We start from the raw sequence: 24,939 nt of genomic DNA, 5'->3' as shown, positions 1-24,939 counted from the left end.
GAAACTTTTGACTTAAGAATCAGTTCAGCAAGGCAAGGGGTGTGAGCAAAAATTTATTTCCGAGTTTCTGAAGAGGGCTAAGTCAGCTACGGGTGTGTTGAACAACAATTAGTCATAATGTGATCAGCATGTTGAAGAATGGGAAGTCTCACGTTCCTACAGTTCAGATATGTTCAGTATTTAGTATTCACATCGAAATAATGAAAAATATATGTATATGTGGGCCAAATAGAGTTAATGTATTGAATTATAATGAATTAGTACATTGTGCCATCAGTGATGTGTCGTAATAAGTCACGAATTGCTGCCAAATTTCTCCTGATTTTTTACTTTTGAAAGTTGGCGTGTCTGATATTGCTAGTATACGCTGTTCATGTGTTCTCATGTCTGTAGTAGGAGTTTGGAAGTTCAGGTATCATGAATGTCGTAGTCTAAATGTGCTATTTTTCATTCTTTTTGTCTGGAAGCTTTTAGTCCATTTAAATTGTTTCAATTTCTCTCTGTCTGCAGTATATAGAATAGGGATTGTAATGATCACTGTTGAAAAGAGACACTGCTATGAGGTAGAGGGGAGAGAAAAAGAGGCTTATCTGATGTTAAGGCCATGTGATTCTCGAGACCTAATAATCAGTTGATGTCCCAAGTTATTAATCTCCAACGGAAATAAGATGGAAAGATGAAGGTAAACGTTAAAGTTGGTACTATAAAATACCTAAAGGAGAAATACAGAAACCAATAGCAGATGAAGAAATATAGTCAACTTTGACAGCTTCTAGGAAACTCTCCTCTGGTGAAGTATTTGCTTGAGTGATGCCACGTTATGGAAGAATAGACTGGGAATTTACTGTTTAAGTATAAGGGAAGTTTTCTTATTGTTTGAGGAACTGTTAAATGAATCCAGAAATCTTTAACTCAAACCTACACCTTGAATTGGAATAATACACTCAAACATCTAAAATGCATAAAGCCTTGCATTAAGAATAGGAGATGAATTATTATTAATATTCGTATCCCACTGTCGGCAGCCCTGAAAATGGTTTTCCGTGGTTTCCCATTTTCACACCAGGCAAATGCTGGAGCTGTACCTTAAGGCCACGGCCGCTTCCTTCCAACTCCTAGGCCTTTCCTATCCCATCGTCGCCATAAGACCTATCTGAATCGGTGCGACGTAAAGCTCCTAACAAAAAAAAATTAATAATACATTTCTGATGACTAAATTATCTTTACTCTGAATGTAAAGGACTTAACTTCAGAATACTACTGAAACAATAGCATAACTCTGTATGATAGCACAAACATTGCCAGATGGCATTAAGGGACAAGTGAGTTGTCCAGTTGCAAAACACGTTATGTCCATTTTTTTTTTCTCAAAATGAGTTATCACCGCCAGTGTATGCAGCTCATCAAAATACACAATCCATTAATGTAATATGAGAGCAAAGTCCATTTTAATCTATACGTTTAAAGGTGACAAATACCTCGAACTGCTGCAGAAGTCGTTATGTCCAGCGTGTGTTGTGCAGCAAAGCTCGTTATGTCCCAGAACCCTGTAAGAGGATCACTTGAACAAAATCAGGCAACTGTGTGATAAGGGGTAAAGTGAACTAAAACAGCGATTGTGGTGGAGCGAAAAGCATATTGAAGCATGGGAAACCCTTTTCGGCTATTGTGCCAGTACCAGTGGAGGAAGGGGTTCCTCTTACGAAAGAAAAACTCAACGACCTGAACATATTGCTGACCAAACATTACGGGAAAGAGTGTATAATGAACGATGACCTCACGTTCTAAACGACACTGTTTGACCAGCGGCAAACTTAAAACAGTGAAATGCCAGACTGTGACACTGATGTGGGAGTTTTTGTCGAAGACAATAACGGATTGTTACTATAACTGTATGAAATGTTAAAGAACTTATAAAACGTTTTGAATGAATGATGATTTCTTGATGTAATCATAAAAGTTTAAAAACTTCATATTAAATCTGTATTGAACCAAGAATCTAATGGGAACAAAATAGTGGGGTCTACCTGTACAATACAACGTTATAAGATAAATTATAATATTTTATTATTAATGGGAATCTTCAGCCACCAAATTAAAAACAAACTTAAGGTTACAAAAACAATGCATAAAAGTGTACACTAATCTTATAAATGATAGGAGGAATGACTTGATTAAAAACATGAGCCTTGAACATCAATTTGTAGCATTAACCTAAAAATCCTCTTTTCTAAAAAGATAGCACCAATTATCTTAAAAGTTTTGTGTAAACGTCCTCTTAACAATAGTTCAGCGAATCTTGAAAACTTTGAATGATATGTGACTTGGTTAACAACGAGCCGAGGACAGTAACTTATATCACTATCTTAAAAGTCTAAGACCATATTTCTTTTTCATAAAAAAAATTTGTATGAAAGTCTTCTTGATGAACATTCACAGAGTCTTGAAATAAATGGCGTAAATGTTAAGAACTTCAATCAAAAGCATTTTGTTTAACTATTGATTGAAAAAATCAGTCATAAAATAACTTAACCACTCTTAAGACATAACAAATTTTAAATTTGAAGAGAACATGAAGAAACTTCAAACTCCATTTTTACATGGTAAAATGCATATCTTCTCTAACTTTAGAAATTGTGGCTGGAGTCAGTCTAAGTGTTCTATGCCAAGTTTCTGCATGAAAATGAGGCGGACGCCATGTTTGCCCCGGGGTACTAAACGATGTTCTCGGTTCAAAATGGGACCTGAAGCAGATAAGAAAAAGGGGGGTGGGGGAATATTTAGAAAAACTCTTTAAAAAAGATAAGGTCCTGTCCTAAGAATTAACATGAATATGAGATTCGCCTCAGGTGGTGTTTATGACGTGTAATCAGGTGTTAGAGAAGACGCTGAGAGTCGTAAGACACCATGACCAATGTACCTGTGTTGGTGGGGAAGGGGGAGAAGTTGATTAGGGGAGGTATTTAGGGGAAGTAGCAGGATTGGTAGGGACGGGGAGAAGGAGGGGCTTTGAGTTAAAGACAAGGAAGGAAGGCGGGAAGAGGGGGGGGGAATTATGTAAGGCGATGCGGTGAGAGGGTGTGGCATGAAAACATTTTCTGTATGCTTTGAAAGACTGATTTGCTATTAAAAGTAATAAACTTCATTGTTAGGTTCCGTATTGAGTTGAGACTATGCTTAAAGTAAATACAAAATTTTAATATTCCACCTTCTCAATACTAAAAAATCATGTGATGTTTTTACAAAAACATTACAATGACATTAAAAGGTACTAGTTTCGGTCCACTGTGGACCATCATCAGCCTAGCCAAATTACAACAGTAAAAGACATAGTGATAAAAATAGTATGGAGAAATGAGAGGATCTAAAAGGATGGGATGGTGGTGGAATGACAGATAAAAGTGAAAAAACCGTATTTGCAAATAATGATAAAAGTAACAGAAGTGTTCACAATGACAAGTAAAATCTTGTGAAGTCACGTAAAAACTCTTGATGAGATAGTCAGGTTGGCAGTTGCTCCTCTGTTGCACGATTGACAAATATAACTACGTATATGCTTCTAGAAAGTTGTAGATGTGAGTTCCACTTTTGCGTAGAGGGAAGAATTGTCCAATGAGACTAGCACCAGATTAAAATTGATAAAGTTGAACCTGTTCTATGGTGGAATTAAAGGCTTTCTGTGTTGAACAGAAGTCTCAGTTCAATCGGGACCCCAATGAACCTGGGGAAAGAAGATAGTGTTAACGTGGTAATCAGATAGAGAACAAGCGAGGCACCGGAAAATATAAACGATGACTCACCTTGCGCTGCTTGGAACAAACTTGCTGGATTGAATGCAACTTACGGAGTGAGCGTGGCGCGGAGTAGATCAGCAGGAAAGGGGTAGGTGAATGCGGAGGGGAGGAATGACGTAAGTGGTGGAGGGTGGGAGGGATGGGAAGGTTCAAGGCGGGGTGGACGGGAGAGGAAGTGAAGGTATTTGTACTGTCGGGGGACCCTTGATTGACTTAAAGAAAGAATTTTGAACGACCGATTTGTTTTTTCTGTAATAAGTAATGAAAAGGTCAAATAGAATATTGGGTTTCTCAGTTATTTCGTTAAGGTTATAGTTGGCATTAAAGTATTGGTCTAAATGAATGTAAAAGTTCTCTATTATATTGAGTAGAGGTCCTTTCTTAGCTATTTTAAGAATGTCCATGTCTGTTTCAATATTCGTGAATTTGTGGTTGTTGTTGTTGTTGTTGTTGTTGTTGTTGTTGTTGTTGTTTGAGTCATCAGTCCATAGACTGGTTTGATGCAGCCCTCCATGCCACCCTATCCTGTGCTAACCTTTTCATTTCTACGTAACTATTGCATCCTACATCTGCTCTAATCTGTTTGTCATATTCATACCTTGGTCTACCCCTACCGTTCTTGCCACCTACACTTCCTTCAAAAACCAACTGAACAAGTCCTGGGTGTCTTAAGATGTGTCCTATCATTCTATCTCTTCTTCTCGTCAAATTTAGCCAAATCGATCTCCTCTCACCAATTCGATTCAGTATCTCTTCATTCGTGATTCGATCTATCCATCTCACCTTCAGCATTCTTCTGTAACACCACATTTCAAAAGCTTCTATTCTCTTTCTTTCTGAGCTAGTTATTGTCCATGTTTCACTTCCATACAATGCCACGCTCCACACAAAAGTCTTCAAATACATCTTTCTAATTCCGATATCAATGTTTGAAGTGAGCAAATTTCTTTTCTTAAGAAAGCTCTTCCTTGCTTGTGCTAGTCTGCATTTTATGTCCTCCTTACTTCTGCCATCGTTGGTTATTTTACTACCCAAGTAACAATATTCATCTACTTCCTTTAAGACTTCGTTTCCTAATCTAATATTTCCTACATCACCTGCCTTCGTTCGACTGCACTCCATTACTTTTGTTTTGGACTTATTTATTTTCATCTTGTACTCCTTACCTAAGACTTCATCCATACCATTCAGCAACTTCTCGAGATCTTCTGCAGTCTCAGATAAAATAACAATATCATCGGCAAATCTCAAGGTTTTGATTTCCTCTCCTTGGACTGTGATTCCCATTCCAAATTTCTCTTTGATTTCCTTTACTGCCTGTTCTGTGTAAACATTGAAAAGGAGAGGGGACAAACTGCAGCCTTGCCTCACTCCTTTCTGGATTGCTGCTTCTTTTTCAAAGCCCTCGATTCTTATCACTTCAGACTGATTTTTATACAGACTGTAGATAATTCTTCGTTCCCGGTATCTGATCCCTATCATCTTCAGAATCATAAATAGCCTGGTCCAATCAACATTATCGAATGCCTTTTCTAGATCTACGAATGCCATGTACGTGGGCTTGTCCTTCTTGATTCGATCCTCTAAGATCAGACGTAAAGTCAGGATTGCTTCACGTGTTCCTACATTTCTTCTGAAGCCAAATTGATCTTCCCCCAACTCAGCTTCAACTTGTTTTTCCATTCTTCTGTAAATAATACGTGTTAAAATTTTGCAGGCATGAGGTACTAAACTAATAGTGCGGTAGTTTTCACACCTGTCAGCACCGGCTTTCTTGGGAATAGGTATAACAACATTCTGCCGAATATCGGATGGGACTTCTCCTGTCTCATACATCTTGCACACTAAATGAAATAACCTTACCATGCTGGCTTCTCCTAAGGCAGTCAGTAATTCAGAGGGAATATCATCAATTCCAGGTGCCTTGTTCCTATTTAGGTCACTCATAGCTCTGTCAAACTCTGACCTCAAAATTGGGTCTCCCATTTCATCAGCATCAACAGCCCCTTCATGTTCCAGAGCGAAATTATCTACATCGTTACCTTGATACAACTGTTGGATATGCTCCTGCCATCTTTCTGCTTTGTCTTCTTTCCCTAGAAGTGGCTTTCCATCTGAGCTCTTAATATTCATACACCTAGATTTCCTTTCTCCAAAGTTTTCCTTGATTTTCCTGTATGCAGCATCTACCTTTCCCAGGACCATACAGCCTTCGACATCCTTGCACTTCTCCTTCAGCCATTCTTCCTTAGCTACCTTGCACTTTCTATCCACTTCATTCTTTAATCGCCTGTATTCTTTTCTGCCCTCTTCATTTCTAGCATTCTTGTATTTTCGTCGTTCATCAATCAGGTCTAGTATCTCCTGAGTTATCCACTGATTCTTAGTTGATCTTTTCTTCCTTCCTAACATTTCTTCAGCAGCCCTACTGACTTCATTTTTCATGACTCTCCACTCTTCCTCTACTGTGTTTCCTTCGGCCTTTTCATTTAGTCCTTGTGCAACATGTTCCTTGAAACAATCCATCACACTCTTTTCTTTCAACTTGTCTAGATCCCATCTTTTTGCATTCTTTCCTTTCTTCAATTTCTTCAACTTCAGATGGCATTTCATGACCAACAAGTTGTGGTCAGAGTCCACGTCTGCTCCTGGGAAAGTTTTGCAATCCAACACCTGGTTTCTGAATCTCTGCTTAATCATAATGAAGTCTATTTGATACCTTCCAGTGTCTCCAGGTCTCGTCCACGTATACAGCCGTCGTTTGTGGTGTTTGAACCAAGTATTGGCGAGGACTAAATTATGGTAGTGCAGAATTCAACCAGCCGACTTCCTCTTTCGTTCCTTTGTCCCAACCCAAATTCTCCTAGTGTGCTACCTTCTCTTCCTTGGCCTACCACTGCGTTCCAGTCTCCCATCACAATTAGATTCTCGTCACCTTTGACATATTGTATTAAATCTTCTATCTCCTCATATATGTTTTCAATTTCTTCATCATCCGCTGAACTAGTAGGCATATAGACCTGCACTATTGTGGTGGGCATTGGTTTGGTGTCTATCTTGGCGACAATAATTCTTTCACTATGCTGGTCGTAGTAGCTTATCCGCTGCCCTATTTTCTTATTCATTATTAAACCAACTCCCGCATTACCCCTGTTTGATTTCGTGTTGATAATTCGGTAGTCGCCTGACCAAAAATCCTGTTCTTCCTGCCAACGTACTTCACTTATACCAACTACATCTAACTTTAGCCTATCCATCTCCCTTTTCAGATTCTCTAACCTACCACAACGATTCAAACTTCTAACATTCCACGCTCCGACTCGCAGAATGTCAGTATCCATCTTCCTGATGATCGCCCCCTCTCGTGTAGTCCCCACCCGGAGATCCGAATGGGGGACTAGTTTACCTCCGGAATATTTTACCTGGGAGGAAGCCATCATCAGTACATCATTCATACAGAGAGAGCTGCATGTCCTCGGGAGGTGGTTACGGCTGTAGTTTCCCGTTGCTTTCAGCCGTGTAGCAGTATCAACACAGCTAAGCCATGTTGAGTATTATTACAAGGCCGTATCAGTCAATCATTTAGACTGCCGCCCTTGCAACTACCGAAAGGCTGCTACCCCCCTTTCGATGTGGTTATAGTCGACCATATGTTGGCCGATAGCTGAAAATTTGTTGTATCTGACTGCATTGAAATGTTCTAAATATCTAATGTTGAAGCTCCGGCTGTTTTGCCCCACATAAGAAATATTAGAGCATGTATTACATTTAATCCTGTAGACGCCTGATTTTGTGTACCTATTTATTTTATTAACACGTGATGTGTTATGTAAGATTTGTGTGTTGTTGTTGTTGGTTTTAAAGGCTATTTTCATACCTTTTTTCTTTAAAACGTTGGTGATCTTGTGAATTCCATTGACGTAAGTGAAGATGGAAAAAGAGTCATGTTTAGGTGGTTCTTTTTTAAGTGTGGTTTTGGGGCGAAATTTATGTTTGTTAATGATGTTTTCTATGAAATGGCTGTTGAAGCCATTGAATCTGGAGATGTAGCGGATAGTATTCAATTCGGTATGAAGATCATTTTTATTCATAGGAACGTTGAATGCTGTATGTACAAGACTGTTATATGTTTCTTTTTTGTGGGGGAGGGGGTGAGCTGAATCTTGTCGGATTGTGACGGCCGATTGGGTGGGCTTTCTGTAGATCTTGTAGGTTAAAGATTCCTGTTGTCTAGTGATTGTAATATCCAGAAAATTGATTTTTTGATCTACTTCTGACTCCAATGTGAATTTAATATGCGGATCGATGTTATTAAGTGTTTGGAGTGTGGTGTGAGCATCTTCCAAGTTCTCGTTGATAACTACTAGGACATCGTCAACGTACCTAGCCCAAAGGAGAATATTGTCGAATTTATTGTCGATTTTAGTGTTCTCGAGAAAGTCCAGATAGATTTCTGCGAGAATGCCTGATGCTGGTGAACCCATTGCCAGACCGTTTTGTTGATAGATGGTATCATTAAACGTAAAAAAGTTGTTATTTACGACTAATTTCAACAATGTGATGAAATCTTGAATTTCCAATTTACTCAAATGACTGTTTTTGGATAAGTTACTTTTGATGATGGGAATTAATTTAGAAATTGGAATGCTTGGGTACATGTTTACGATATCAAAGGAGTGAAGTGAGTAATGAGGTTGCATGTTAAATTTATTAAGTTTGTCTATTAATTCAAAGGTATTTCTAACCGATTTATTTAATGAAAAACGGTAATTTTTGCTTAGGAACTTTTGAATAAATTGTGCGGTTTTATATAAAGGGCTCGGTCTAAAATTGATGATTGGACGAATGGGAGCACCTGCCTTATGAATTTTTGGAAGAGCTCTAGCCGTAGGAAGCCCAGGGTTCATACTTATAAGCTGGCTTTTTTCATGTTCAGTGAGTAGTAAGGAGGAGTTTTTTAAGGTTTGTTTAAGGAGTCTTTGGACTTTTTGTGTGGGGTCTTTTTTAATTATGGAAAAGGAACTATCTTTAAAGAAATCTGATGTTTTACTGATATATTCGTTCTTATCAATGATTACGGTCGTGTTGCCTTTATCGGCCTTGGTCACGATTAGGTCGTTGTCCTTAATTTTTTTGTTTAGGGTGTGCAGGAGCTTCAGATCGGTTAGTACATTCCTGTTATTAGAATTGGCGGGAAAATTAGGTGAATTATTGCGAAAAAGGATGTTATTAAGTTTCTTTTTGATGTCATATTTTAATTCATCTTGTGTGTCTAAAGGCGTTTTAGAGATAGCTAATTCCGATTCTGTTATCATTGTAATAAATGAATTGGTTGTGTTCAAATCGGGCCAGTTATGTTTGGGTCCCTTGGCTAAAATTCCTTCTTCATTTGGATTTAGGGGAGTATTGGATAGGTTAATTACGGGTGGATGAAAATGGTTACGATCGTCTGCTGGTCTACTATTGCGTCTAATTTGATAATCTTGCGATTTGGATCTCTTTAATTTCTCCAATTTATTATCCAAAATATGTTGTTTCTTGGTTAAGTCTATAAATAATTTATCTTCAACTGATTGGAAGAAGATTGTCCAATGCGCTTTAGATAACAATTTTGTTGCCGCAAGGTGAGACTCGTATAGTTTGAGGTTAAGGAATGATTTTTTCCTGTAAAGAAACTTGATTTCATCTTTCAACCAAATTTTATTAGTCTTAGTTTGAGTTTTGGAAGTTTGTGACGTGATACGATGTTTCTTTTTGTTGTGTCTTAAGAACTTTGGCGTTAAATCAAACCGAATGCATTGTTTGAGAAAATCTATGTCTTTGCCTAATTTGGCTATTTTCAACTTAATGCCTAGATATTGAAAGGCTTTGTGTTTAGCTTGGTTAGCGTCATCATTAAAAGTAATAAACGTCATTGTTAGGTTCCTTATTGAGTTGAGACTATGCTTAAAGTAAATACAAATTTTTAATATTCCACCTTCTCAATACTAAAAAATCATGTGATGTTTTTACAAAAACATTACAATGACATTAAAAGGTACTAGTTTCGGTCCACTGTGGACCATCATCAGCCTAGCCAAATTACAACAGTAAAAGACATAGTGATAAAAATAGTATGGAGAAATGAGAGGATCTAAAAGGATGGGATGGTGGTGGAATGACAGATAAAAGTGAAAAATCCGTATTTGCAAATAATGATAAAAGTAACAGAAGTGTTCACAATGACAAGTAAAATCTTGTGAAGTCACGTAAAAACTCTTGATGAGATAGTCAGGTTGGCAGTTGCTCCTCTGTTGCACGATTGACAAATATAACTACGTATATGCTTCTAGAAAGTTGTAGATGTGAGTTCCACTTTTGCGTAGAGGGAAGAATTGTCCAATGGGACTAGCACCAGATTAAAATTGATAAAGTTGCACCTGTTCTATGGTGATTTGCTATTGGAAACTTTTCTTAGTCTGAAAAATGCTATCAAAAATCGAACAATACCTTTGGTTTCTCGGAAATATCGTTGAGATTTAAACTAGAATTGAAATATTGATCCAGGTGAATGAAACAACTCTCAGAGATATCAAGCAAAGTACTTTTATTGAGAACATGTAGAACTGTGAGATCCTGATCAATGTTAGTAAAATAATGCTGAAAATCTTTCAAATGCTGCCCTGTTGCCAAAAACTTATTGTATCTGACGGCAATAACGTGTTCTCCGAATCTGATTCTAAAATTTCTTCCTATTTGTCCCAGATACGAACTGCTGCAGTCGTGACAGCATAATCTGTACACTCTGGAACTAAGAAAAACATTGTTTTTGTTTATTGAAGTTGAGTTATGCAGGATATCAATGCTTCTGTTATTAGTTCTATAAGAAATCTTGGTGTTATGCTTTTTGAAGACGTTGGTGATATTGTGTATTTTATTTGTAAATGTGAAAGCCGAAAAAGTATTAGCTTTGGGTTTACTTCTCAGAAGGGTGGTGTTAGGACGGTACTTAAACTTGTTAATGATGCTCTCAATGAAGACATTCTTGAAACCATTATTTCTAGCTATCGCACAAATTAAATTGACTTCTTCACTTGAATTCTTTTTTCCATATAAAAACGGAGTTTGAAGTTTCTTCATGTTTTTTCAGATTTAAAATTTGTTATGTCTTAAGACTGGTGAAGTTATTTCATGACCGATCTTTTTCAATCAATAGTTAAACAAAATATTTTTGATTGAAGTTCTTAACACTTGCACCATTTATTTCAAGACTCGGTGAATGTTCATCAAGAAGACTTTCATACAAATATTTTTATGAAAAAGAAATATGGTGTTAGACTTTTAAGATAGTGATGTAAGTTATTGTTCTCGGCTCATTGTTAATCAAGTCACATATCATTCATAGTTTTCAAGATTCGCTGAACTATTGTTAAGAGGACGTTTACACAAAACTTTTAAGATAATTGGTGCTATCTTTTTAGAAAAGAGGATTTTTAGATTAATGCTACAAGTTTGTTCACGGCTCATGTTTTTAATCAAGTCATTCCTCGTATCATTTATAAGAATAATGTACACTTTTATGCATTGTTTTTGTAACTTTAAGTGTCTTTGTATGTGTTTTAATTTTGTGGCTGAAGATGATGCACACCAGGGGCCTGTTCCATGAACAAACTTTGCAACTTCGCAACTTTGCACTTTGCAAGAATTGAAAAGTGAAAAGTCTTTCTGTTCCACCAGGATACATCTGGATGCATTAGGAATTAATGATATTTGGATAAGGGGAGAGAACGAGGAAGAGATAGAAGATTATGAAGTGAACTTGTAGGTTGTTAAAAGGGGAAGGGCAGAGTGTAGGAGGGGACTGTTTGTCAAAAATGCTATTGCACGCAAGATAGTTGTTTCCATTACACACGTAAATGAGCAAATGATGTAGGTAGATTTCGCAGTTGGAGGAATTAAGATGAGAATTGTCTCAGGGAATTCACCATGTGAGGGTGCAGATGAGGTTGAAGTTGGCAAGTTTTATGAAGCACCGAGTGATGTCCTCGGGGTCAACAGTAAGGATAGGATAGTGCTAATGGGCAATTTCAATATGAGAGTTGGAAATAGAACTGAAGGTAACGGAAGGGTAATTGGCAAATGTGAGAAGGATATGGATGCTATTAGGAATGGGAAGCATTTGGTGGACTTTTGTGCTAGAATGGGATTAGCAGTAAAGAATACATTGACCTGGCGAGATGGCTGTGCGCTTGCTTCCGGGAGATAGTGGGTTCGAACTCCACTGTCAGCAGCCCTGAAAATGGTTTTCCCCGTGGTTTCCCATTTTCACGCCAAGCAAATGTTGAGGCTGTACCTTAAGGCCAAGGCCACTTCCTTCCCACTCCTAGGCCTTTTCTATCCCATCGTCTCCATAAGACCTGTCTGCGTTGGTGTGACGTAAAGCAGATTGTAAATAAAGAGAATACATTCTTCAAGCATAAGGCTATTCACCAGTACACATGGGAGGGTAGGGGCACCAAATCCATAATAGACTCTACTTTAACAGACTGTGAATTCAGGAAATCTATTAGGCATGTGCAGGTTTTCCAGGGATTGTTGAATGATATGGACCACTATCTTATCTGTAGTGAACTAAGTATCTCCTGGCCTAGGATAGAGAAAGTGAAACCTCTCTGCAGACGAATAAGTGTACATGGATATGATTAGTGAAAAATTCCAAAAGTTAGACTGTAAATAGTTTCATGACATTGAAAGAGAATGGGTGGCATACAGGGATGCTGTAATAGAAACATCAAGGGAAAAACTGTGTGTAAAGATTGCAAAATGCGAACTTCTTGGTGGAGTGAGAAAGTGAGGGCAGCTTGTAAACATAAAAGGAAGGTATATCAGAAATGGCTCAAAACAAGGACTGACGCAGACAGGGAATTGTATGTAGATGAAAGCAGAGTGAAACAAATAGTTATTGAATCCAAGAAGTCATCGTGGGAAGTTGTTAGTAATAACCTGGAAAGGCTAGTTCAAGCAGTAATAATGAATATTAGAACGGAGTGGGAAAAGGAAATGAATAGTGTTGTGGGTGAATCAGGTGAACTCATAATAAATCCTAAGGTATCACTGTTGAGGTGGAAAGGTTATTTCAAAAATGTTGTCAGTGTAAAAGGAAATCTTGCTGGTGACGTTGCGAACAACCAAGCTCATGGGGAGGAAGAGAATGAGGATTGTGAAATTACGCTTGAGGAATTGGAAAGGATGGTAAATAAACTCTGTTTTCATACAGCAGCAGGAATAAATGAAAATAGACCTGAAACGGTGAAACATAGTGGGAAGGCAGGGATGAAATGGCTTCATAGAGTAATAAGATTAACATGGACAATTAGTAAGGTACCTTCTGATTGGACAACAGCAGAAATTGCACCTATCTATAGGTAAGGGACTAGGAAGGATTGCCACAACTATCGATGTATCTTGATCAGTATGCCAGGCAAGGTGTTCACTGGGATTTTGGAAGAGAGGGTGCAATCAGTGTTTGAGAAGAAATTTGACAAGAACCAGTGTGGTTTCAGACCACAGGGGGGGGGGGGGGGGGGGGAGGGCGGGCGCTGTCATTATCAGATTTTCAGTACGCATCAGTTAATTGAAAAATGCTACGATAGGAATAGACAGTTATGTTTCGTAGACCGAGAGAAGGCATATGACAGAGTATCGAGGGAAAAATGTTTGTAATAATAATAATAATAATAATAATAATAATAATAATAATTGTTACCGCGATTGGTGGATCAGCAGAAGTGAAAGGAGGTGCCGGGGTGAATGGGTCTAACTACCAAATCAAAGTTAATTTAAAACTGTAACAAAGATTATATTTTTTCTTTCTCTTTAAGAAATTTGACAATCAACCAATATAACAGGTACCAGTAGCAATCAACAGGTCTAGTAAAGATAAGATTGGAGGTATAAACAGAACTTGGACTTTAAGCCCTCACTTTACACTTCCTGAGCTACACGCTCAACCATATAACCTTACTTAAGGGCAGAAATCCCCTAATACCTGGAGCACTTGCTCTTGACTGCAAATATCAAGCCTCCCAGGGGCACAGTTACCACACTAGAAAAGAGCTGAGCTGCTCTTAGTTTTCAAGCCTGTTCAAAGCAAGATCAGAAACTTACAATTACTGGCCATCAAGGCACAACTTACAAAAATGAAACAAGGGTATTTCGGACCCAGCCTACAGGGCCTTTGTGTAGAAGAAATGTGTAGAAAACAAAATGAAAGGAGGCGAACACTTGCACTCCTCTATGTAGCTTCTTAAAACCTAAAAGGCACTAGGCCGATGAAACAGGAGCTATTCCCAAACTATGGAGGTGACTCGTATAAGAATTATTTAAGATATTAAGGAAGAGAAAAAATCAGTTACCAAAACGTAGTCACCTCAAACCAAAATGAAGGGGAACTCGAGAGGGTAAATCACTCTCTATCCCCGAATTACAGTTACAGATTTAATTAAGTTTTTACGTAAGCTGGCAGAAAATTATATGTTTAGAAAGATAGGTTACATGGTACAGGTTTCTGAACTTTCCTGTGGGTTAAACTGCAGAGCTAGCAAGAAATATATTTAAATGGCCATTACTTTGCTGAAGACCTGCTGCCTGATGAAAGATACACCACCCGCCTCCTGCTTCACATCCACACACTTAGATGTTGATCAAATGACCAAGAGACGCAGTTTATTGGGGGAGGTTCAAGACCTTTCATGAATAACTTAGCCACACCCTCTCAATTTTATTGGATAGCTTACAGTTACACACCAAATCGAAGAAGAAACCTGTAATTGGTAGGAAATTAATTACAGAAATTCTGGATTGGCTAAATTCAAAACTGGTGGAAGGAAAAGTTAAATATTGCCAACCCACCAATGAATGAACAAAATTTAGTAAAGAACAAACTTAAGCCTACAAAAAAGTTCCTTAACTTCGCACCAGGGTGCATGATCATAGGTTTTTAGCAGAGACATCTATGAGAGAATGTCTACACTTCTTGAAGAATGGAAAACAAAAAAAGTTGAAATGCACACAGTTCAGGAAACTTCACCATAAAAGAAAAAACTTACGGTAGTGACATCTTCTGAGGAAAAGTTTGTCAGTCAAGTTCCAAGTTTGGTGCTTCTCCTGTAGAGGAGGTTTTATTGGCGCAAGATTTAAAAGTGCAGCATAGGGGTGTACCGCCCGGTACAATAATAATGGAGGACTGTGGTTTTACTGGTAGATTATTGAAATCATTCACAGACATTTTGTGGACAATTGGGCTGCTGTGAGAACTGATGATAGAATGAGTTCTTCGTTCAAGGTATGCACAGGGGATAAACTAGGATGTAATCTTTCACCTTTGTTATTTATAGTTTACGTGGATCATCTGCTGAAAGCTATAAATTGGCAGGGAGGGATTCAGTTAGGTGGAAATGTGATGAGTAGGGCTCGGATGTTTAGGAAAAGTCGTATTTTTTCTTTGTCTCTATTTTCTTGCCTGATTGGTGCAAATCGGGTTATCGTCACAATTAAGTTATTTTTATTTGTCATATAAATGCATATTTTGGCTAATTTTGTCATAAGGTCTTATTTTGAGCTATTTTCGTAGAAACGTCATATTTCGCCGGTTTGTCGACCGTTGTAGCTGTGCAAAATCATCAACTTTCCGAATGAGAAATAGTATTCACAAAACTGCTTTTCCATATCACATCTGTAGTTAATACAGGTGGAATACTCTGCCTCTTCTATCAAGATTGCGCAGGAATTGTTTTCCAGCAGTTTATCGGAAAGTCTGGCATATACTAAGTTGAACTTTGGAATTTTATCGAGTGCAATTACTCGTTTAGAAGCTGCTAGCTTAGAAATTCATGCAAGTGTTGAAATTATGAGAAGTGCTGAACTTTCAGCACAACAATCACATGGGATAGTTGGGGTCAGTGTAAAAAAGGAGACTTCAAAACGTGCTTAATCGAAGTGACTGTTTTCGCTGTGTGTGCAAGAGAAATTATGTTCTTAGAGGAGAAGGTACCAGTGCATTTCAAGATGAGTGCATACTCAATAGTAGTGATTTAATATTATTTAAATATCCACCAATAACGTCTTGTGACGTAGAAAGGAGCTTCTTTTCTCACAAGAATGCGTTAAGTGTTAATAGGAGGTCTTTTGCGCCTGATGCTTTGAAGATGAATCTTGTTGTATACTTCAATACCACCCATGGAGAAGAATGAAAAAGTTATGCACTATTTGCCCTGCCGCCCTATCATAATGTATCGAAAGACATCTACTTAATTAGTTCCGTGGTGCTCAGTTAAACTTTAAGGCATTTGAATAATATTAATGTAATCTGAGCTTAAACGTTCCAAAATATTTTTAAAAAATAGATTGATTTCTAATTTTCTCGTATTTCAAACCACCAATGAAAGGTGTAAACATATTTTGACATTTAAAATGTTGTGTGACCTGATAATCTTAGCGAAATTTGTAGGGCCTACTTTATAGGTATGTATTCACAAATGTTTGATAAGTGAATCCAGGACAATAGACTGTAAATAACTGCTAAACATTTATATTCAGAAAATTAATATGAAAGTAAGAATAAAAAATTTAGTTAACAAATACGTATCAAAGGATTTGCCGTTTCGATTTGTAACTTATTTTAAAAGGACCGTATTTAGACGAATCATTTTTGGGTCATATTTTGTCATTTGTACGTCATATTTCGTCAATATTTAGGTCATATTTCGTCACTTTTAAGGTCATATTTGCTTGCTTATTTGGGCTATTTTTAGGTCTTAAACATCCAAGCCCTAGTAATGAGCATTCTGGCCTATGTTGACGACTTGGTCTTAATGGCAGATTGTGCTGAAAGCCTGCAGTCTAATATCTTCTGTTCACACTTCACACTTATTTCATCTGAGCTGATTTCTAGAAGATTCCTCAAGTGCTGGTATTTTAAGCATTTCACCGGGTCTTCTGTGAGGTACATTCTTCGTATTGGAGGAAGGCTGAAAGCTTGCACAGGACATGTGATTGTGATGAGTGTTTTTAAAATCTTTACTTGTCTTGCACTGAATTTCATGCTTGCTTCATAAATTATATCTATATTCATGTGTTGCTTTAACTTTGATTTTGACTGATGATGGTATTTTTTTTAAAAAGGATACAACAAATAGTATTAAATAGGTGGAAACCGTTAGCTTTTGTTTTACACTTTATTGCTCTTTATGGAAAATAGTATGAATTGTATACAGGTGAGACAGCTGAGGTGTTCACCTCAAATAACTCTTTGTCTATCATCCACTTCAGGTATTGTGAAATTTGGACTACGTTTTAATCCTGCTAATAATGTTGTGCCATGTAGTTCTATCAAATAACTATCTCATGCTGTGTTCATATAGAAAAACTTGGTTTGGGTGGACAGCATCAGAATTTTTAGCGCTGTAATATAGAACCACCAAAACGTGCCGATAAAATATAGATACCGAACACAGCTTGCTAGCGCATAAACTTATTTTTTATTTATCTAGGCAACACCGCACTATTCCATTGGCTGGCGCAGACAGCAATTCCGGTTCCTCCCTCGTTCATGGTTCTGTGTTTAGTATGTCATATTATCTAAGAATCTATTGATGTTATTGAACTAATATTTTGTAATTGCTCTTACTTTACTGATATTTATGTCCAAATCATAAGCAGTGTGGTTGAAGGTGTCTTCTGCATTTGTGTGATTTGATATGGAATGACCCCTTTCTAACATCGTCTTAAGTTGTTTGGAGGAACCTTTTATCATCTTTTCCCCCAGTCTTTTATTTATGTTCAGATTGATTCTGACAACCATATAAAAGAATATTGTATGTACTGTTACTGTCACTATCCTAAGTTCAGTGAAGAGTAGTTAAAAATTTGTCTGCATTGTATTTTAGATACCTGGCGGAACCATGGAGGAATCCACTGTATTGAGAGGAGTAATGATCAACAAAGATGTGACACATCCTAAAATGCGTCGCTACATAAAAAATCCCAGAATTGTACTCCTGGATTGTGCTTTAGAATATAAGAAAGGTGAAAGTCAGGTAAGGACTATTGTCTTAGAAATAATAAACAGAACACAAGTTCTATAGGAAATCTCAATTTTAAGAGAAGTTAAAATTAAGTTTATCACCATTACATCTTGGCCATATACCCAAAGTAGAAATTTCAGCCAATCTTCGGGAATTATTTTCTGGTTTTGGATGTTTTTGAATACTGGAAATGTACTGTGGGTGAGCAATTCCGGCTCCTCCCTCATGTTCATAGTTCTGTGTTTAGTTTACCATTTTATGTGAGGCTCTATTGATGTTACTGAACTAATATTTTGTAGTTCTTATTTTACTGATATTTACATCCATGAAGAATATTATCCAAATTATAAACAGTGTGTTGGAAGGTGTCTTCTACATTTGTGTGATTTGATATGGAATGACCCCTTTCTAACATTCTCTGAAATTGTGCTGAAATACAGTGGAACCTTGATTCTCCGTTTTTGGAGGGACCATTAAAATAAAACGTACAACACGGGAAAACGGAAAATCCGGGAATGAATGAAAGCCATTGGTTAAACATCACAAAAATGAAATATGTCTAATTATAATCTTACAACACTCCTAAACCAAACCAAACTACAGTCCCAATGGGCCTTTGCCTGCCAAGAGACCGCTGCTCATCTCGAAGGCCTGCAGATTAAGAGGTGACGCATGGTCAGTGTGACAAATCCTCTCGGCCATTATTCCTGGCGCTTTAGACCGGGTTCGCTATCTCACCATTAGATAGCTCCTCAATTAAAGGTAATCACGCAGGCTCAGTGGACATGGAACTAGCCTTTATATCCAGGTAAAAATGTCTGGCCTGGCCAGGAATCGAACCCGGTCCTCCAGATGAGAGGGAGGCAAGTTAGACCGCCAAACTGGCATCAAACATTAATTACCGGTATGCGAGTTCAAAATCTCGATACTTTATATTCAGTTTTACAGGTGAAACTTCGTCAGTTTCCCATGAAAACTTCTTTCAGTTCAGCAACTTTGATAAGCCAAACTCTTCAAAAAATCTATTAACGTGATACCAATCAATACGGAAATGAAGCTTATAAATAATAGTAAATCTATTAACGCCAAGCCAAACGACAATCGACCACAAGTAGTTTTTAATTCACTCATCTAATGAAATAAAGCACATTAGATACAAAAGCGCCCGGCATGATGGCAAAATCCCTTCTTTTCTTAATATTCCATTGTGTTATAATTTGGATTCTGGTTTGTAGTCAGCTTCTGGAATTCTTGAACCGCGTAAATTAGGCCTACATCGACTTTAAAAAGGTTATGTTGAACTCGAGAACATAGTTTCGAAGGTAAGTATCGATTCTCAGAAGTTCTCGAATGCATTATATTCATTTCTCTCCATCACCAATCCAATCAGATTGGAAAGAGAAGAAAGAAAAAAACATCATCAGAACTTCAGAAATTACGGTTATTTGTGACCTTGGGCTCAGCTCACTGATCTCTATACATGGATGGCTGGTAGCTTGGGTAGCAGTAAGCCGAATAGAAGATGCTGGAGTAGTAAGATGGCAGCGAGCGCACGGTGCAGTAGACCACGAGGAGCGCGCTTGCTTTCTTTATGCTTAGTTCCTTCGAGTGTACAAACAGATAGAGAGGCCGCTCCCTATGTTTCTACCGGCCAAGCGTGGCACCAACACATCAAGCTCTGAGCGATCAGCTGATGTAGGGCTAAACAAGGCGGTCCTCCATAAGAAGAGCATTACGGAGTGTTTTTAAAAACCATTTTAAGCGTGCTCCTTATGATTGATTTAAACTACTCAAGATGGTGACAAATGCTATTCCCTTGGAATATTACCTTTCCTTTTTGTATGAAAATTGTTAAGTATCACCATATATGTGTAATATTTCGATGTGTTTACATATAAGTTAAGCGTTACGGTGGCGCGATTAGGCCTTGCGTGGTTAACTCTTAATTACCACTTTTCTATACACTAAAACGACGCACTATGAACTCTACGCTATAAATCACACATTTACAAAGGAATTAAGATGAAACACATCAATGAAAAATCACTAGTTTAGATATTTCACTCGCTTAATTGAAACCACATGTTACTTCTGCATGTTAGTAAAATATAAACAAACAAGGGAGCCGCGTTTGTAATACAACGATTAACACAAATACAAATTTCTAAATGTAGTAAATAATGCAAATACGGTACATAATATATTTGAACTATCAAAGTATACATGTGTGGCTGATATAAATTGAGTACTATTTGGAAGAGGTACAACGTTCTCTCCATCAGTTCAAATTAAAATATTTCCTAACATAACGTCATTGTATTGATTATGTAGTAAACAAGTGACTGTCATCATGCCCAGGTGTACTTCTACGGCAAATACGCTGCGAAATACTTGAATATCCAACAAAAAACACACAGTAAACTATCATTATGCCATTACAGGTGAAGTGGGTGTGGTTCTGGTCTTTTAAATGTCCCGCGGGCTCATATTAAATGGCTTCTGCAAGCTTTAAACAAGCCGGGATGACTAAAATAAAAATATTTTCTGAAAGAGGAAGAATTGGGCTATTTTTGTGTGAATAAAAAGAAAAACAGAGTTTTTGGCTCAACATACGAAAAATTGTCTTACCTCCTCTTCAGAATGCATAATTTCATGGCATACATGTATACAATTTACAGCAATGTTTCCAGAAACTGTTTTTCACTCGTATTGTGTTACCGATCGCTAATTGCATGTATTAAGCACCTAAGTTAATATTTGTCGGTAGTTATTTTATACTCAATTTTATTGCTATCCCGGAGATTTACTGACATCGGAATGACGTGTCAGTGTTCCCAATGTCCTTATGCTTTGAGTGAACATGTCCCTATGAGTTTAATTATGCCAATGCGCCATTAATTGCGATTTAAAATTGGTTATATTATCATTGCTTCCCCATAAGGAGAGCTCTAGGATGGGTACACCAACATGGTGAACTACGTGCTCAACTTGGCGTACTTTCTCCTGCAGGGGAGAGCTGCCATCAGCGATCTATGTATAGAGATCAGTGGCTCAGCTGGAAAGCGCGCTTGCTGCACATGTCAGTATGAGTTGGAAATGATACAAACCATTTACATGAAACGTGCGCAAATAAAATGACAGCGTTTTTTTTTAATTTTTAACACGAAAACGTAGAATTCCCAGTCTGATACTAGGACCAAAACAGTAACAGGCAATCCCAAGACCTCCCATGGCCTTTTGTATGTAAGGTGCAACATCTGTTCTCGTTAACATAATTGTATAAGATAATATTAAAATATTTAATGTTAAAAATTTCATTATGGTCCGTATTGAATCGAAATTTACAATGTTGATTAAGGATAAACCGTTATCCTTATTCAACATTGTAATATTAAAATAATAAATTTGTGCAAGATTTGTGTTAAGGAGTAGTTTCGATTCCTGTCTGAAAGCTCAGTTACTATACAGCGGCCTGAGGAAAGTGCCGAAAACCTGTTCTGCAATACAATCGGAAAAAGTAAAAAATATAAAAATCTAACCCTGGACATAATGTGGACGTTTTACATGTGCGAAAATTTGACGATACTCTTTCCTTCTTCAGGCAGAGCTGTCTAAATGCTCTGTATATCCTTACAGTTATTGTGGCCACTCTTTATAATTTCCGAGATTCTCTAAATAATACCACCCGAATTCGATGCTAAGATGTACCCTTATGCTAGTTCACTGCCGATCGCTTTTCCAGTACAATACTTGCTCTAATTATCGCAATGTCGCAGCGTTTACGCTAAGATCCATAAATATGCCGTAGTCGTCCTTTCGTGAGCTACAGTTTATTGAAAAACGCGTGATCGAGGATTTGATGTTTATGGCACTGTAATTTCTGGACGGTTGATGTGGGAAATCATTTCTTCGAGGAAGGGATAATGCAGGATTTTTTACAGTGTGATTTAATTACAATGATCACAGGACCACGTAATTTGAACGCATGATCCGGGAAAACGTATCTTCCGGGAACAGATAATCGAGGTTCCAATGTATTTAGGTTCGCTAGGCAGGTATGTTTGGAGAATCTCTTCCAATGGATGAGGAGGCGGAAGAGGATAAAGTCAGGCAGACTGTCTATAAAGGCGCTACTCAACTAATTTGGAGTCTGTGGCAGTCCTTTGCAGTTTTGGAGCTTGCTACTGCCTGTCTCATGCTACATGTGTCACGGTGAAAGGCTCTAAAATCATAGTGCGTGGGCATCCTCCCTGGATATTGTGCTCCATCTTAAATAAAGTCATGCTTTTGGCATTTTCTCCTGCTACTTCTACAAAGTCCAATGACAATGGAATAAGGATGGTGGAAGCAGATTTAGGGTGAAATCGGGAGCTTCTAGTCTGGACCTGCACGTTGGCAGCAGATGTGTGATGGTCGCCTACCTGAGACTTTGTGGCTACTCAGGGATCCAATCCTGTATCTGGGTAGGCCTATTTGGGATGACTGTTGCCTACCCCGAATGGGGAAGGCCCTAGAAAATGTGGGCTAAACATCAGTAGACACACTCAGATCTCGGCTGGGAAACCGCACCCAGAGGGACACCCCAATTTTGTGGTCGTAAACATGAGAGAACTTTGCTTCTAGGATTGTGGAATATCAGAACTTTACTAGACAGTAAATACCAGACCTGAAAGATGAACGGCTCGTGACACATGAGCTAGCAAGGCTAAACATCGACATACCAGGCGAGTTGGCCGTGCGGTTAGGAGCGCGCAGTTGTGAGCTTGCTTCCAGGAGTTAGTGGGTTTGAATCCCACTGTCGGCAATCCTGAAGATGGTTTTCCATGGTTTCCCACTTTCACACCAGGCAAATCCTGGGGCTGTACCTTAATTAAGGCCACGGCCGCTTCCTTCCCATTCCTAGGCCTATCCCATTGGCACCATAAAACCTATCTGCGTCGGTGTGACGTAAAGCAGAATAGAAAAAAAAAAAAAAAGAACCATCGACATTGCTGCATTAAGTGAAACTAGATTGCTGAATGAGGGAAAACTTCCTGAATCTAGTTCAGGCTCTACCATCTTCTAGAAAGGGAAAAATGAAGGTGAACATCAAATTCATGGTGTTGGGTTTGCAGTGAAAACTGAACTGGTAAACATGCTTAGGTTAAGTCCTACTGCAGTTAAAGATTTGTGACCCTCCACATATCACTTTCCTGAGATACATCACTCATCTCTGCTTACTTTAGACAGCTCTGAAAATTCTAAGAATCAATTCTTCCTTCAACTAAATACAGTACATTCCAATGTGCCCACTATGGATAAATTATAATTATTTCTTGGTGACTTCAGTCTAGAGTGTTTAGAGATAAACGGTTATGGGGTAATGTCATGGGCAATTAAGGCATAGGAAACTGTAATGCAAATGGATTTCTTCTTCTTCGCCTCTGTGCTGAGCATGAACTCTTATTCACAAACACACGATTCCGTTTACCAATGTTATAACTCGACAACGCAACAAGAAAGACGTCCTCTTCACAAAGACAGCTAGAAACTTTGATTACTGTTGGACGGATCATAGACTTCTTATCAGCTGACTCAGAATTTTGGTGCACCAGAAACCACATACTTGTTTCACAAACCCTTCAAAGAAGAAATTTTAATACCTCCAAACTTTAAAATGAAACTATTGCTAAAGAATTCCAAAATGCCTTAACAGAGCAACTGACTTCCAATCCAATTAATACCATGTATGTAGAGCTGGAATGAGCCACACTTCCAACTGTCGTTAAAGATTGGGCACCGAGCTCGATAGCTGCAGTTGCTTAAGTGCGGCCAGTATCCAGTATTCGGGAGATAGTAGGTTTTTGAACCCCACTGTCGGCAGCCCTGAAAATGGTTTTCCGTGGTTTCCCATTTTCACACCAGGCAAATGCTGGGGCTGTACCTTAATTAAGGCCACGGCCGCTTCCTTCCCACTCCTAGCCCTTCCTTGTCCCATCATCACCATAAGACTTATCTGTGTTGGTGCGACGTAAAGCAACTAGCAAAAAAAAAAAAAAAGATTTGGCAGAAAAAGCAATTGGCTACAAGAAAAGGAAGAGAAATGACACGTTTGATGATAATAATGAAAACAATTTGAAACTAATTACTAAAAAAAGGGAAGCCTACCTATCCCTTACACAAGACCCTTTCTCTGTAGTGAAGAAGGTCAATGAAATACACCAAAATACCTGAGGAGCTTCAAAGATCCGTCAACTGTTTTAAGATTGCTTATGAACGATTTCGTTGAACGTCAACACCCATAAGACATCTGCTGTATGTATATTAATATGAGTTTAAGGTAAGAACACGTAATTAATAGTATATAAGATGTATAAATCCAATGCAATATTGTGCAACATATGGTAATAGTCCAGAACAACGTATCCTTGGCTCTAGAGAGTTACAGAAAAATCCATTCATTGTAAATAGGCTATTGGAGACTCTAGAAATTATGAGAAAACATGTTGTTATATTATTTTAGAAGCCTGGCCAGGCAATGTATATAAAGAGGCAGTCTTGAGGGTTAAGTGGAGTTGTTTAGTAAGAGGTGTGAGTGCACGTCGTAAATAAAGTATGTGAATTCATGTTGTGATTGGTAGTATGTGACATGCTATTGTGGCCTTCTTCTTCTTCTTCTTCTTCTTCTTCTTCTTCTTCTTCTTCTTCTTCTTCTTCTTCTTCTTCTTCTTCTTCTTCTTCTTCTTGACTGTTTTGTTCAAGAGCATAGTAGTCAAGTGTTCAAGATGGCAGTATATTAGTGTGTGTTTGTTTAATATATATATAATTTGTAAATAATAGTGTACACAATTGACAGCATTTTGTGTGCGTGTCTTTGTTGTAACATCATTCGCGACCGTGACAAAGGACTGAAGAATCAATTTTGGAATAAGTGTATCAGAACAAAATGTAAGTGATATTGGAAGATATGTCTGTACAGCAAGTTAAAGACGAACTCAGAGAGATCTTCTGACGAACGGCAAGAAGAAATCGCTGAAGACACGACTACTAGAAAAATCTCATCGAAAATGGTGAAGATCCCGAAAAGTTTTTTTATCGTGGTG

General features: G+C 38.0%; 1 protein-coding gene across 1 annotated transcript in view; it reads left to right on the top strand.

The window, feature by feature from the left end:
• The window catches only part of CCT3 (chaperonin containing TCP1 subunit 3), a 172,592-nt gene that overhangs the window by 85,355 nt on the left and 62,298 nt on the right, over positions 1–24,939 (top strand). Inside the window, exon 6 of the mRNA XM_067149609.2 lies at positions 17,720–17,869. Coding sequence (XP_067005710.2) covers positions 17,720–17,869 — 150 coding nt within the window. The remainder of the gene's footprint in view (positions 1–17,719; positions 17,870–24,939) is intronic.

Source organism: Anabrus simplex, chromosome 1 (genome assembly GCF_040414725.1).
Source record: "Anabrus simplex isolate iqAnaSimp1 chromosome 1, ASM4041472v1, whole genome shotgun sequence".
Taxonomy (NCBI): domain Eukaryota; kingdom Metazoa; phylum Arthropoda; class Insecta; order Orthoptera; family Tettigoniidae; genus Anabrus; species Anabrus simplex.
This window is presented reverse-complemented; position numbering and strand designations above follow the sequence as displayed.